The following is a 14,500-nucleotide window of genomic DNA, read 5'->3' as shown; positions in this document are numbered from 1 at the left end:
AAGGAGGTGACAAATTGAAATTGCAGAGTTTTGAGAAACTAAAAGATAAAGTGCGAGACTGGCTTCATTATTTTCAGATAATGGAGGCTTATAATTTGGACAAGAAAATTGGCTTCCAGGTGGAAAAATCCAAACTAGAAACAGAACTGTTAGAACCCAAAACTAAGATACTATCAAGAATGTATAACTTGCTGTTGAAATGGAATACTCAGGATGAAACGGTTAAATCTGCTATGATTAAATGGGCACAAGATGTTGGACATAACATTATGTTTGCTGACTGGGAACAGTTGTGGACCACAAGTATGAAATTTACGGCATGTAATGCCTTAAGAGAAAATATTATGAAAATGGCTGCACAATCATCAAATAAATGAAGTGTTTAAATTGGACAGTAAAATTGGCTTCCAGGTGGAAAAATCAAAATTGGAGACAGAATTGTTAGAACCCAGTACTAAGAATTTGTCAAAAATGTATAATTTGCTGCTGAAATGGAATACACAAGACGAAACGGTTAAATCAGCTATGATTAAATGGGCTCAGGACATTGGTCATAATATTTTGTTTGCTGATTGGGAGAAGTTGTGGACCACCGGGATGAAATTTACGGCATGTAATGCTCTGAGAGAAAACATTATGAAAATGATATATAGGTGGTACATAACCCCAGTCAAGCTTGCAAAGATTTACCACTTGCCTGATAATAAATGTTGAAATGTAAAGAAAAGGAGGGTACATTCTTTCACCTTTGGTGGACGTGCCCGAAGATTAAGGCATTCTGGGAAATGATCTATAATGAACTTAAAAAGGTATTCAAATATACTTTCCCTAAGAAACCAGAGGCCTTTCTCTTGGGCATTGTCGGACAGGGGGTGTTAAAGACGGATATAACTTTCTTTTTGTACGCTACAACAGCAGCTAGAATACTTATTGCGAAGTACTGGAAGACACAAGAACTACCCACACTGGAAGAATGGCAGATGAAGGTGATAGACTATATGGGCCTGGCAGAAATGACGAGCAGAATCCGAAACCAGGGAAGAGAAGCAGCGCAAGAAGAATGGAAAAAGTTCAAGGACTATTTAAAGAAATACTACAAAATTAATGAAAGTTAGAATGATGTTGGACTGGAAAGTAAACGGTTACTATTAGTAAGGGTTAAGACAAGGAGAATAAGGAAGATTAGATTAAATTTAAATTAAAATAAGGGAAGATTTGCTGAGTAATTGATAAGAATTTGGAATACAGAAAAGGGAGGCATGAGGAAGTCGGGGAAGAAAGGTATAAGAAATTAAGATATGAAATGGTACATGTTTTTTGTTTAGTTTTTGTTTATGTCTGTTTATGTATTTGTTATATGTTTGTTATTGTTATAAAAACCTTTAATAAAAAATATTTTAAAAAAAATATATAATGAATTGAAAAAGGTATTTAAATATACCTTCGTGAAGAAACCAGAGGCCTTTCTCTTGGGCATGGTCGGCCAATTGGTGTTAAAAAAGGATAGAACTTTCTTTATGTATGCTACAACAGCAACAAGAATACTCGTCACAAAGTATTGGAAGACGCAAGATCTACCCACTCTGGAAGAATGGCAGACGAAGTTGATTGACTTTATGGGAAGATGGATAGAAAATAACGGGTTTTTAGCTGTAATGCTATGAGATAAGGATTTGCTGGATGAACAATTTGAACTGGAATACAAGAAGGGGAGGCATGAGGAGGTCAGGGAAATATGTTATTGAAAAATAAGTTATGAAATTTATGTGTTTTTAATATTTTTTCTTTTTCAACTTTTTTTCTTTTTTTCTTTGTTTGTATAAAATGGAAAACCCTAATAAATATCTTAAAAAAAAAAAAGAAAGACATTTAAAACATCTTAGAGGCACCCTTGGTCAAACCACTGGCGCCTCTTAGATTATGTAATCGTCCTAGCTGAAGATGGCCGTGATGTGCTCCTTACCAGAACTATGACAAGTGCCAACAACTGCTGGACAGATCACTGATTAATACGTTCCATGTTGGCCATCAAGATTTTACCTCAATGCAGGCTTCAAGGAAGGAAACCACAGCACAAAATGAACACTCAAGCCCTTCAAGATCCTATTAAGCAGGATTGCTTCCAAACGACTCTTAAGGACCATCTGCTTTCGGAGTTCCCTGATAACATCGAGGAACACTGGACCAAGTTAAAAACTTTACTGCAGCCTGTGAACAAACTATTGGATACCAAACCAAGAAACACCAGGACCAGTTTGATGAGAATGACAGTGAGATTGAACTCATTACAGTGGTACCTCAGGTTACATACGCTTCAGGTTACAGACTCCGCTAACCCAGAAATATTACCTCAGGTTAAGAACTCTGCTTCAGGATGAGAACAGAAAACGTGCTTTGGCGGCGCGGCAGCAGCAACAGGCCCCATTAGCTAAAGTGGTGCTTCAGGTTAAGAACAGTTTCAGGTTAAGTACGGACCTCCGTAACGAATTAAGTACTTAACCTGAGGTACCACTGTATTGACAAGAAAAGGAAGGCCTTTCAGGTCTGGCAAAGAGATAGAAACTGTGCCCCTAAGAAAAAAAACCTATGGCAACGCTAAGGCTGAGGTTCAAAGAAGAACAAGAGAACTAAAGAACACCTGGGGGTTTTTTTTTATAAAAAAGGTCAAGAGATCCAGCACTTATTCGACACTCATGATGCACAGAGTTTCTTTGTGGCTACAAAGACCATCTATGGGCCAATAAATCATGGCATATGCCCCCTACAATCAACAGATGGTACCACACTTCTAAAAGATAAAGAATCTATTGCACTGCTCTGGAAAGAACATTACCAGCAACTCCTTAACTGCAACTCCCCTGTAGCTGTTGATGTCCTCTCACAAATCCCACAAAAACAAATTAGAGATGAGCTTGCAGTATCTCCAAATCTGGGTGAGTTGTGAACAGCTGTTAACAAAATGAAAAACACTAAAGCCAGCAGACCTGACGGTATACCTGCCAAAGTCTTCAAAGTGGGAGGAATAGAACTTGCACAACTTCACAAGCTCATCGAAAAAATCTGGGAGAGAGAGGAGATCCCAGCAGACTTTAGGGATGCCAAAATTATCAATCTCTTTAAAAAAGGTGACAGAATGGATTGCGGAAACTATTGAGGCATCTCTTTATTAGCTGCGGCTGGCAAATTTCTTGCAAGCATCTTAGCAAACCATCTCTTAACAATATCCAATGCGGTCCTCCCTGAATCCCCAAATGGTTTTAGACCTTCTAGGAGGACAGTGGACATGATTTTCACTGCTCAACAGCTTCAAGAAAAGTGCAGAGAGCAAAACCAACCCCTGTATATGGCATTTATTTACCTAACTAAGGCCTTCGACACTGTAAATCATAATGCCCTGTGGACTGTCCTTCTGAAAATTGGCTGCCCAGATAAATTTGAGAACATCATTTGGTTCCTCCATGATAATATGATGGCAACAATCACAGATAACAATGGCTCTCAAAGTGAACCATTTGTAGTGGGATCAGGTGTTAAACAGGGTTGTGTTATTGCCCCAACACTATTCATTATTTTCATTGCTACGATCCTACACTTTGTTGAAGGGAAACTCCGCTCCTGTGTAGAAATCAAATATCTAACAGATGGAAAGCTCTTTAATCGAGCAGGCTGAAAGCAAAGAGTAAGGTTACTGTAACTTTAGTCCTAGAGCTTCAGTATGCTGATGACAATGTAGTGTGTGCACACTCAGAGGAAGACCTCCAAACCATCCTAAATATCTTTGCAGAAGCTTATGAAAAGCTTGGCCTATTGCTCAATATCCAAAAAACCAAAGTGCTGCACCAACAAGCACAAAACAATCCCTCTGCAGCACCACAAATCCAACTCAATGGTGCAATGCTGGAAAATGTCAATCACTTCTACCTGGGCAGTTATCCTTCCAGAAGGGCCCACCATTGATGCCGAAATCCAGCATCGCCTGAGCTCTGCGAGTGCAGCTTTCACCCAATTGAAGTGCAGAGTGTTTGAGCACTGGGACATTCACAGGGAAACCAAACTGCTTGTTTACAAAGCTATTGTACTACCAACTTTACTGTACACTTGTGAAACATGGACCATTTATAAATGCCATCTCCAGCTCCTCAAAAGATTCCATCAACGGTGTCTCCGAAAAATTTTACACAGCACTTGGGAAGACAGGTGAACTAAAGCCAGTGTACTGGAAGCAAAGATCACCAGGGTCGAAATGTTGATTTTTCAACATCAACTTCATTATAATGAAAAACAAAAACAAAAAATTTCCTTCCAGTAGCACCTTAAAGACCAACTAAGTTAGTTCTTGGTATGAGCTTTCATGTGCATGCACACTTCTTCAGATACACTGAAACAGAAGTTGCCAGATCCTTCTATATAGTGAGAAGGTGGGGAGGGGTATTACTCAGAAGGGTGGTGGGAATGGGTGATTGGCAGATAGCTGTGATGAGCCTGTTGACGACTCTTAACGACTGCAATAGGTCTTACAGGAAAAAGCAAGGGGTGAGAAGGTGAAAAGTGGCTTTGTCATGTTTAATGAGATAAGGATCCAATGTCTTTGTTCAGACCAGGTCTCTCCATGGTTTTAAGTTTGGTAATGAGTTGCAATTCAGCAGCTTCTCTTTCCAGTCTATTTCTGAAATTCCTTTGTAGTAATACAGCTACTTTGAGATCTTGTATAGAGATCTTGTACTTTGAGATCTTGTATAGAAATTATACTTCATTATACTTCATTATACTGGTCATGTTGTTCAGATGCCTGATTATTGTCTTCCAAAGCAACTACTCTATTCAGAACTTAAAAATGAAAAGTGTAATGCTGGTGGTCAACAAAAGAAGTTTAAAGGCTCTCTCAAGGCAAATCTAAGGACTCTGTGTGAGAGGCTGGAAGTGAGTTTTTCCCAGGTGGGAGGATGAGAGAAGAAAGGGAAGTTCCCAGGTGAGAGTTGGGAGGGATCACCTTTCTCTGTGTGGGACAAGATTTACACGTGAAAGAGGACTGTGTATTCTCTCTCTCTCTCTCACTTAGTTTGTTCTTTTATTACAATGTATTATCAAAAGTCTTAATGAAACTCTTTTTTAAAAAAAGTACTGGCAGGGTAGAGTACAAAGAGGTCAACAGCAAGTGGAGCCACAACCAATGAGGGGCAGAGCCAACACCTTTTTTGTCCCCCCCTGCTGAGTTCTTCAAAGGCAACCCTAAGATGGAAGAAGCTAACCTCCAGCACCACCCACTGTGCAGGTTGTACGTAAGGAGGGAGGCAGGCGGTGGCTTACTGAGGGTAGCCGAGGTTGGTGGGGCAGTGTCCCATTTCTCCTAACGGACCTATGTCTCCAATATCCCCCTTTTGCAAACAGGAAGCTGCAGGGGTCCGCTCTTGCTAAGCCAGGCACTTAAAGTGAAGACACCAGGTAAAGGTAAAGGGGACCCCTGACCATTAGATCCAGTCGTGACCGACTCTGGGGTTGCGGCGCTCATCTCGCTTTATTGGCCAAAGGAGCCGGCGTACAGCTTCCGGGTCATGTGGCCAGCATGACTAAACGCTGTTTACCTTCCCGCCGGAACGGTACCTATTTATCTACTTGCACTTTGACGTGCTTTTGAACTGCTAGGTTGGCGGGAAAAGTTAAGATGCCAACTACTTTTCAATTATTTAACTGGGAAAGCTACAGAAATTAATTTTTTTCTATGCCATCTTGAGCAGCTTCAAAGACAGTTGACAATTGTTATAATTGCAGAATTTTGGCAATACCCATGCTAACATTTTGATGGCAAAATTTTGGTTACCAGGCTCTGATGGGATTTCTCGCGGCAGCCTCCTTTGTCAGAGCAGACTCCATCAGACAAAAGACACTGAAGAGCTCAAGGTCACCAAGGACAGACCAAGAGCAGCCTCCGCGAGGCCTCCTGGCTGCTGCTGCACGACAGCTCTTTATTTGGTGGTGTTTCTGTGCATATTTGACCAATGCTAGGCAACAATGCATGGATTATTCAGAAGGCGTGATGCATCAGGGAGACAGAAACACTAACAAGAGTTTTGCTTTGACAGGGCAGGATGGGCTCGTTCTCCAGAGCAACGCATCTGGCATTCTGTTCCAACAATCCGTCATGGAGCTGGGCAAGGAAGGAGGGTGCTTTATGGGCCTGCTAGCAAGGAATGTTCCCTTCAACTTTCCATGTGCAAAACCTGACCTGCTTGGTGGGAAGGGCTACACCTCTGTGGCAGAGCACATCCTAGTCAGGCAATGGGCCTCCAGGTTCAATCTCCATCTCCAGAGAGGCTTCGGGAGCCCCAGGTTTCTTGAGCTCAGTCTGCCCTGCAGGGCTTCGCTTGCACGCTCTCTCCCTTTCTTGCTCTGTGAATGAGCCCCAATTCGCCTTCCCTGCTTCTCTCTGTGTGTGTGTGTGTGTTTTCGGATGTTTCTTCAGAATAAAAGGGGGGGAAACACCCAGTGTTTGTTGTGTGTGCCTTTCTTTGGGGAAGAAGCAGCCCACAGGTTTCTTACTAACCCAGCCTACGCTGCCAGCCTCAGGTTAACTCTGCCAGTCTTCAGCTCTCCCCTCCTCTGACGCAAACAGGAGGGAAATACGCTCTTGAGATGCTTGTTGGCTTGCAAGTTGCTTCAGAGTAAAAGAAACCCCCCCCCCGCGCTTTGCGTTTGAGCCTCTTCTGGGTCTCCCCCCACCTCCTTAAGCTGCCCATTTTCTCCTAGATGGCTACGCCAAGAGTGGACACTTACAAATGCCCTCGGATGGGGTGGAAGGCGCATTAGGCATCCTTCCCAATGTTGAAGGAGCTTGCAAATAAGTTTATGGCTATTCCAAGAACAAGTGTGCAATCTGAAAGTGTGTTCAGCTCGGCTGGCAATGTTCTTCAAATACAAAGGGCATCTCTATTGCCAGAAAACGCCAAAATGCAAATTTCCCTTGCAAAAAATATAAATTGCGTTTAATAGTTTTTGTTCTGTAAAATTTTATCCATGCTTTCCGGTTTGGCCTGGTTTATAAAAGAAATGCAAATTTTCTTGGCAATACAAATATAAATTTATCCATTCCATTCTTTCTATTTTGGCCTTGTTTAGAAAAGAAAATTAACAAACAATCAAATAACTGGTGTTGTGCGATGTATACATTCAACTAAGACTCGATAGTGAATTATATTTGAATATCTAAAAGTGTGACATTGAATTTGCTTTTTTCTTGTTTAGTAATGTAATTAAATGTTTAGGGAACCTTTGGTATCTAGCTTCTAATTACTTCCACAGCTTTAATTTTAGAGAAAATGTGCTATTATCGGTACAGTAGTACTATAACATAACAGTTGTAACAATACGTTAAGTAAAATTTTATCAGTTTTAGAGTTAGAGCCATAAGTAATAGCAGTTGCCAGGATCATGTTCACCTCTACATAGCTCCAGCCTTATTTCAGATATTGTGATATACTGAAATATCACAATATTTAACTGGTTACATATTGTGATGTTGAAAACCAGGTATCACCCAGCCCTAGTAACTGGAGAAGGAAGGGTTTTATATATTTAAATGCCATGGCTTTTGTCAGGGAAGAGTTAGAGTTAGAAGTTTCCAGTTTCCCAGAGGGAGAATGTTTTCCCCAAGGGCAGGAGGAGAGCAGTGAATCTAACAGGAACAACAGGGAGGGACCAGCTGTTCCCAGGAAAGGCAAGGGTTCTAGCTCAGATTGGGAGGAGGGGAACTACAAGCCAGCTCTAGCCAGGAGGTTAGAAAAAAGAGGGGGAAAGCGAAGGGAAGGGCGCCTTCGCCATTTTGAGGGTGGCTGGTCACGGAGAAGCAGAGCTCAGAAGGTATCTGAAATAAGTGACTCTGAGGAAGAATAGTTAAAGAGAAGGATCGTTTAAAAGTTTGTTTGTTAATACACAATAAAAAGTTATAAAAGATCAAGAAGCGTTTGTGTGGTGATCTGAAGAGGACAACGACCAGTCCTGACAGTCCTTACTCCCAAAATTCTAAGAATTATTGCAAGGCTGAAAGTGATCACAAGAGAGAGAGAGAGGGAGGGAGGGAGGGAGGGAGGGAGGGAGGGAGAGAACTACAGTTCACAGGGCTCTCTAGGGAAATGGAAGCGATCGTTCTAGTCTGTGATGTAAATATTCCCTCAATTCTCTATCCTGCACCATGGGAGTTAAAGAAATGAGGTGAAGGAAAATTGTGAGCCATCTCATTTTTGTGGCACCTCCTGGGGTGCCAGAGTAATGCTCAGAAGACCGTGAGCATGCATAGGAATGTCCCAAGGAAGATATTCCAGAACCTATTGTAAGTCATAGGCTTGCTCCTAGATGTAACCAGGTATACTGAAAGCAACTACCATAAATTTATTTTTAAAGACTCCAACGCTGGCTGGGGCTGGTGAGAGTTGGAGTCCAACAACAGCTACTCAAGGTTCCCCACACCTGCTCTAGAAGATAAGCCTGTTAGCCCTACAAGTGAGTAAAGCTGAAAAGCAGCTGGAGTTAACAATGGACAGCTAAAACCATCTGCTTATGAACCTTTCCCCAAAACAGCTGGACACACACTTTCTGATGCCAATAGTGATTATAATGATAATGATGATTAATAATTTTATTTATTTATTTATCGTCCATCTGGCTGGGTTTCCCCAGCCACTCTAGGCAGCTCCCAATAGAATATTAAAAACATGATAAAACATCAAACAGCAAAAACTTCCCTAAACAGGGCTGTCTTCAGATGTCTTCTAAAAGTCATGTAGTTGTTTATTTCCTCGACATCTGATGGGAGGGCATTCCACAGGGTGGGTGCCACTGCTGAGAAGGCCCTCTGCCTGGTTCCCTCTAACCTCAATTCTCACAGTGAGGGAACCGCCAGAAGGCCCTCAGAGCTGGACCTCAGTGTCCGGGCTGAATGATGGGGGTGGAAACACTCCTTCAGGTATACTGGGCTGAGGCCGTTTAGGGCTTTAAAGGTCAGCACCAACACTTTGAATGGTGCTTAAAAACGTAATGGGAGCCAATGTAGGTCTTTCAGGACCAGTGTTATTCTGAATTAGTTGTAGTTTCTGGGTCACCTTCAAAGGTAGCCCCAGGTAGAGCGCATTGCAGTAGTCCAAGCGGGAGATAACTTCTGACAAGAGCCTCACAAGAAAATTTTTAATAGCAAAGCCTACCTGTGCTGGTCCCGGGGGAGGGGGGGTGTTACCATGCGGCGAGGTCTGAGTCCGGTCCTGGGTCGAGGGTCTGGAGGCTGTCCGTCAAGGGCAAGGTGGAGTCCAGAAGCCAGGCGTGGTCAGGAACTCCGGAAGAGCAGGTCTGGGTGCTGGCAGGAACAGGTTTCCAGCGATGCTGCTCCCGCAACCTGGGACTGGGCTGACTGGCCTTTATCTGCTCTGAGGCATAGGGCGGCCCCGGTCCACAGGTGACTCGCCTCTCCTGGCCTGGAGGCGAGCACTCCTCCTGAGAGAACTTAGTTCCCTCCACCTCTCTGCCCTGAGCCTCTGCAGCTCAGGAGAGGCTGGAGGGTTACTGGACCCAGGGGCAGCTTCACCTTCCCCTGACAGGGCTGGGAGAGGAGCACCTGCAGGCAATGGGTCCTCAATCACCTCCGGAGCCAGAGTGGATTCATCTGGTGTCTGCTCCTGAGGATCCGGCACAGGTGCGGGCCCTTCAGATTCAAGCCCCTGCCCTGGCTCAGCCGGCCCTGGAGGCGGGGACTTCTGTGCAGGCTGGGATTCCTCAGGTTCAGCCTCTGAATCAGATTCCCAGGCCATCACACTACTACATCTAAGGGACATGGGTGCTGCTGTGGTCTAAAACCACAGAGCCTAGGGCTTGCCAATCAGAAGGTCGGCAGTTTGAATCCCCGCGATGGGTTGAGCTCCCGTTGCTTGGTCCCCGCTCCTGCCAACCTAGCCATTCGAAAGCACAAAGTGCAAGTAGATAAATAGGTACCGCTCCGGCAGGAAGGTAAACGGCATTTCCATGCGCTGCTCTGGTTTCGCCAGAAGCAACTTAGTCATGCTGGCCACATGACCCGGAAGCTGTATGCCGGCTCCCTCAGCCAGTAAAGCAAGATGAGCACCCCAGAGTCGTCCGCGATTGAACTTAACGGTCAGAGGTTCCTTTACCTTTTTACCCCATGTATTTGATGTTCTTGTTCAGGTACATCTTTCTAGAAAAATGTGTAGCCTTTTTATTCCTTCAGTAGTCCCTCACCTGATCTTTGAGTTTCTTGAAGCGCTGCAAGATCAATGTTAAAACGTCACAGCTGTCTTGCAATGATGGCAAGTTCTGCGTTCGGGAAGCTTATTATCTGTGTTATCCGACAAAGTCCATATATTCCCTGTTCTAAACTTCAATTTTCTTTTACGACTACTGGGTGGTCAGGGGAAAAGGGAGGCAGACTAGGTTTAGGGCACCTAGGTTTAGGGCACCACTCACCACGACAATGTGAGTGATCCAATGTGATCCAGCGAGTGAGTGCTTCCCTGTAACCTCGCTTCTCGCAGTGAGGGAACCAGCAGAAGGCCCTCAGAACTGGACCTCATTGTCTGGGCTGAATGATGGGGGTGGAGACAATCCTTCAGGTATACTGGGCCGAAGCCGTTTAGGGCTTTAAAGGTCAGCACCAACACTTTGAATTGTGCTTGGAAATGTACTGGGAGATCTTTCAGGACCAGTGTTATATGGTCTTGGTGGCTACTTCCAGTCACCAGTCTAGCTGCCACATTCTGGATTAGTTGTCATTTTTTGGGTCACCTTGAAAGGTAGCCCCATGCAGAGTGCATTGCAGTAGTCCAAGCAGGAGATAACTAGAGTATGCACCACTCTGGCAAGACAGTCCATGGGCAGATAGGATCTCAGCCTGCGTACCAGATGGAACTGGTAGATAGCTTCCCTGGACACAGAATTGACCTGTGCTTCCATGGACAGCTGTGAGTCCAATATGACTCCCAGGCTGCACACCTGGTCCTTCAGGGGCACAGATACCCCATTCAGGACCAAGGAGTCCCCCACAGCTGCCTGCTCCCTGTCCCCCCAAAACAGCACTTCTGCCTTGTCAGGAATCAACCTCAGTCCGTTAGCTGCCATCCATCTTCCAATTGCTTCCAGAGACTCACACAGGACCTTCACTGCCCTCACTGGTTCTGATTTAAAAGAGAGGTAGAGCTGGGTATCATCCACACACTGATGAACACTCAACCCAAACCCCCTAATGATCACTCCCAGCAGCTTCATATAGATGTTAAAAAACATGGGGGAGAGGACGGAACCCTAAGGCACCCCACAAGTGAGAGCCTAGGGGTCTGAACACTCATCCCCCCCACTTTCTGGACACAGCCCAGGAGGAAGGAGCGGAACCACTGTATAACAGTGCCGCCAGCTCCTCTAGACGGTCCAGAAGGATGTTATGGTTGATGGTGTCAAAGGCCATTGAGAGATCCAGCAAAACTAGGAAACAGCTCTCACTTTTGTCCCTAGCCCACCGGAGATCATCAACCAGCGCAACCAAGGCAGTTTCAGTCCCATGATGAGGCTTGAAACCCAATTAGAAGGGATGCAAATGGTCTGCATCCTCCAGGAGTACCTGGAGTTGTTCAGGAACCACCTGCTCAATCAGCTTGCCCAAGAATGGAAGATTTGAGACTGCAATCCCAACCACTTGCACTGCTAAGCCACAGTTAGAACTATGGTTCCACAAAAACAGACAAGGCACAGCTATGGCAAACATTTCCAAACTGTATGATGTTGTGGTGGTGAGAGAGACTAAGGCATGCCTTGAGCAATCAAGTTACCACCCTGGACATGAGCCACCTTACTGGATGCATCCATCAGTCTATGTTCCTCAGACTGGGGAGGCCCCATGGAAGACTGACACCCCTTCCCACACGCACAAGGGAGGTGTTAGATCACAGGCCCAGGCTTCAGCTGAACCTTCCCCCTACCTGGAGCCCTCCAGAGGTCAACTCCCATCAGCCCCAAGCAGCACAGCCAATTGTCATGGCTGATGGAAGTTGTAGCCCAAAGCATCTCGAGGGCACCAGGTTGGGGAAAGCTGCTACACATAGCTGATCCAGTGGGAAATGTCAAAAGCCCCACCCTTGCCAGGAAAGCACAGTCCTATCCCTGAGCCAAGAGGACAGATTTATTGGGAGTCTGTTGTTATGCACCGTGTGCAGAGTATGGCTTGTGAAGCTGGCTGGAGAGCAGACTTTACCTGTTGCCGTAACACACAGACGGAGATGCTTGCAGAGTAAGAAAAATAACAAAGTTGCTTATCATAGGAAGTACATAACTTGGAAATAAATGTTTCTAAACTAACTAGCTAGTCTAGAAAAGACAAAGACAGTGATAATTTTTTCTCTGTGGTCCAAGAGAGAAGTGTAAGGAGGAGGAGGGAGCTCTAAACAGGCTGCAACCTAAGCTGTATCAGTCCAAACTTTGAAGGATAGGGAGGTTAGCACAGAGGTCAAAGGTACAGGGATAGTCAGGAGGTCTCTTGATGTTTTAAGCCCATGCAAATCCTTTTCTGCCAGCTGAGTTGCACCCCAATTTCCAACAAAAAATCCCAGAATCAAAAACCAACTGGGCTCTTAACTCGCAGCCCATTGTTCTGTCACATTATCAAAAATATATCTCACATCTTGCTTTGTATGTGAAGCACCATTTGCCTCCCAATTTCCTCTCAGGAAAGCACACAACTCTGCCCCAGATATCCACATTTTGGAAAACACCAATTTATAGCATGCAGTTCTGAACATCAGCGTGGGAGGAGTAAAAAAAAGCACACAGTGGCTTACCAATCTTCTGACTAAAAATCTTGTCAAAGGTTAATTCACCTCTCTCCTCCAAATACTTCTGCATCACGCTGCGGATACTGAAAGAGAAATCACAGACACACATTACTCCTTGCAACCACACACACAACAAGGAAATGAAGAAAGAGAGGTATAAAAAGGTACCTTTAAAAGATAGATATGGTGAACAACAGGCCAAATCAACTACAAAACCCTGAAGATGTCATCCTGAAGGATTTGGGGTTTTGGTTTTCAATCAGAAATGGATAAATTAAACAGAAAATGTCTGCATGGGATTCACTTTCACATGCATGTATGTGAGTATTAGTGGTTGCTACCTTTTGGAGGCCAGTAGACATATTTGGGATTTTGAGAGAGGGCCGCGGGCACCACCCACTTTGCTTGCTCCTCTCCCAACAGATTTGTTGGTGGTTTGGAGGGGATCCCTTTTAAATAATTGTGAGGATCCCTAAGGATCTGTGCCTCAATTCTATGTTTTTGAACCACAGCAGCACTGGAAACCACCAGATCAGTGAATTCAGATCAGTTATGTCAGTGGAAAAATACATGATTGGTGATTTGATGGCAGTTGGAGGGGGAGACTGTAGGCAAAAATAATTTGCAAATTTCAAATTTCATTGCATATGGCCTTCTCTGGCCTCCCCCACATATCCTGCATTATTCTGACGCCATCTCTCCTCTAACTCCTGTTTTGCTCCACTTTCTCCCACCAGGCCATTCAGCTTTACTCCTGAAATCCCCCCCCACTCTTTCCCCTTTCTCTAACCTCCATGGTCGGAGGCAGTATGCCTCTGAATATCAGTTGCTGAGAATCGCAATTGTGTAGAGTGCTGTGGGGCTTGCATCCTGCCTGTGGGCTTCCCACTGGGGTATCTGGTTGGCACTGTGAGGAACAGGATGCTGGACTAGATGGACACCCACTGGCCTGATCCAGCAGGGCTCTTCTTCTGTAAACATGACTCTGAGAAGCCCACAAACACACACGGCATTAGCAACTGCCCCTTCCTGCTGTTGTTCCGCAGCAACTGGTTTTGAGGAACACTGTCTCCAGTACCAGAGGCAGAATATAACCATCATGACTAGTAGCTGTGAGGAATGGCAGGACCCAGACGAGTGTGCACCAGGGGAAGGGGGCTGCTGGCTGACTCGGGAGAGGGGCCCTGTGAACCAGCCAGGAGGCAAGAGGCAGAGGCAGGAAAACCTTCAGAGTTGGAGGGTAGAGTTCAGGATGGGTTGGTAGACAAGGAGGAAGAGGCAGGTCAGGCAAGTGAAGGGCCAAATGCTTCCCCACCCTCTCCCAGAACCAGGAGGAGATTGAAGAGGGAAGAACAGAGGCAGTTCTTATGCAGCTGTAGTCTCCACCTGTGTGCATGCAGCCCAACAGGGAAGGTGCATGTGACGGACAGCAGAGTGAGACCAGGATCTGGGGATGCAGTGCCTCAGAATTCCACCAGGGGGCTGGAGCCTCTCTCTGATTGGCCACCAAGCCAGAGGGGGTGGAGACAGCACTTTGGGAGGGAGAATAAAAGGAGTTGTTTCTGAGAGATGGAGATGGAGGAATTTGGTTCTGATCCGTGTGTGGAACATCTACCCTAAGGAAAATATCTACAGCTAGAGAAAAGAGCCTCTGAGCTTAGGCTGGAAGACAATGTTGTGTGTAT

General features: G+C 45.0%; 1 protein-coding gene across 5 annotated transcripts in view; it reads right to left on the bottom strand.

The window, feature by feature from the left end:
• Positions 1-14,500, bottom strand: part of GRK3 (G protein-coupled receptor kinase 3) — a 139,851-nt gene that overhangs the window by 96,404 nt on the left and 28,947 nt on the right. For 3 of the 5 annotated variants that reach the window (XM_083583850.1, XM_083583852.1, XM_083583851.1), the window contains exon 2: positions 12,822-12,898. In XM_083583850.1, the coding sequence (XP_083439976.1) occupies positions 12,822-12,898 (77 nt within the window). Of the gene's footprint in view, positions 1-4,086; positions 4,105-10,148; positions 10,261-12,821; positions 12,899-14,500 lie in introns of those variants that run through there. The other 2 variants (XM_083583853.1, XM_083583854.1) reach the window with 2 other exon arrangements.

This window comes from Podarcis filfolensis, assembly GCF_964270895.1.
Source record: "Podarcis filfolensis genome assembly, chromosome: 13".
In the NCBI taxonomy this organism is placed as follows: domain Eukaryota; kingdom Metazoa; phylum Chordata; class Lepidosauria; order Squamata; family Lacertidae; genus Podarcis; species Podarcis filfolensis.
Note: the sequence above shows the minus strand (reverse complement) of the source record. Positions and strands in the feature narration are given on the sequence as shown.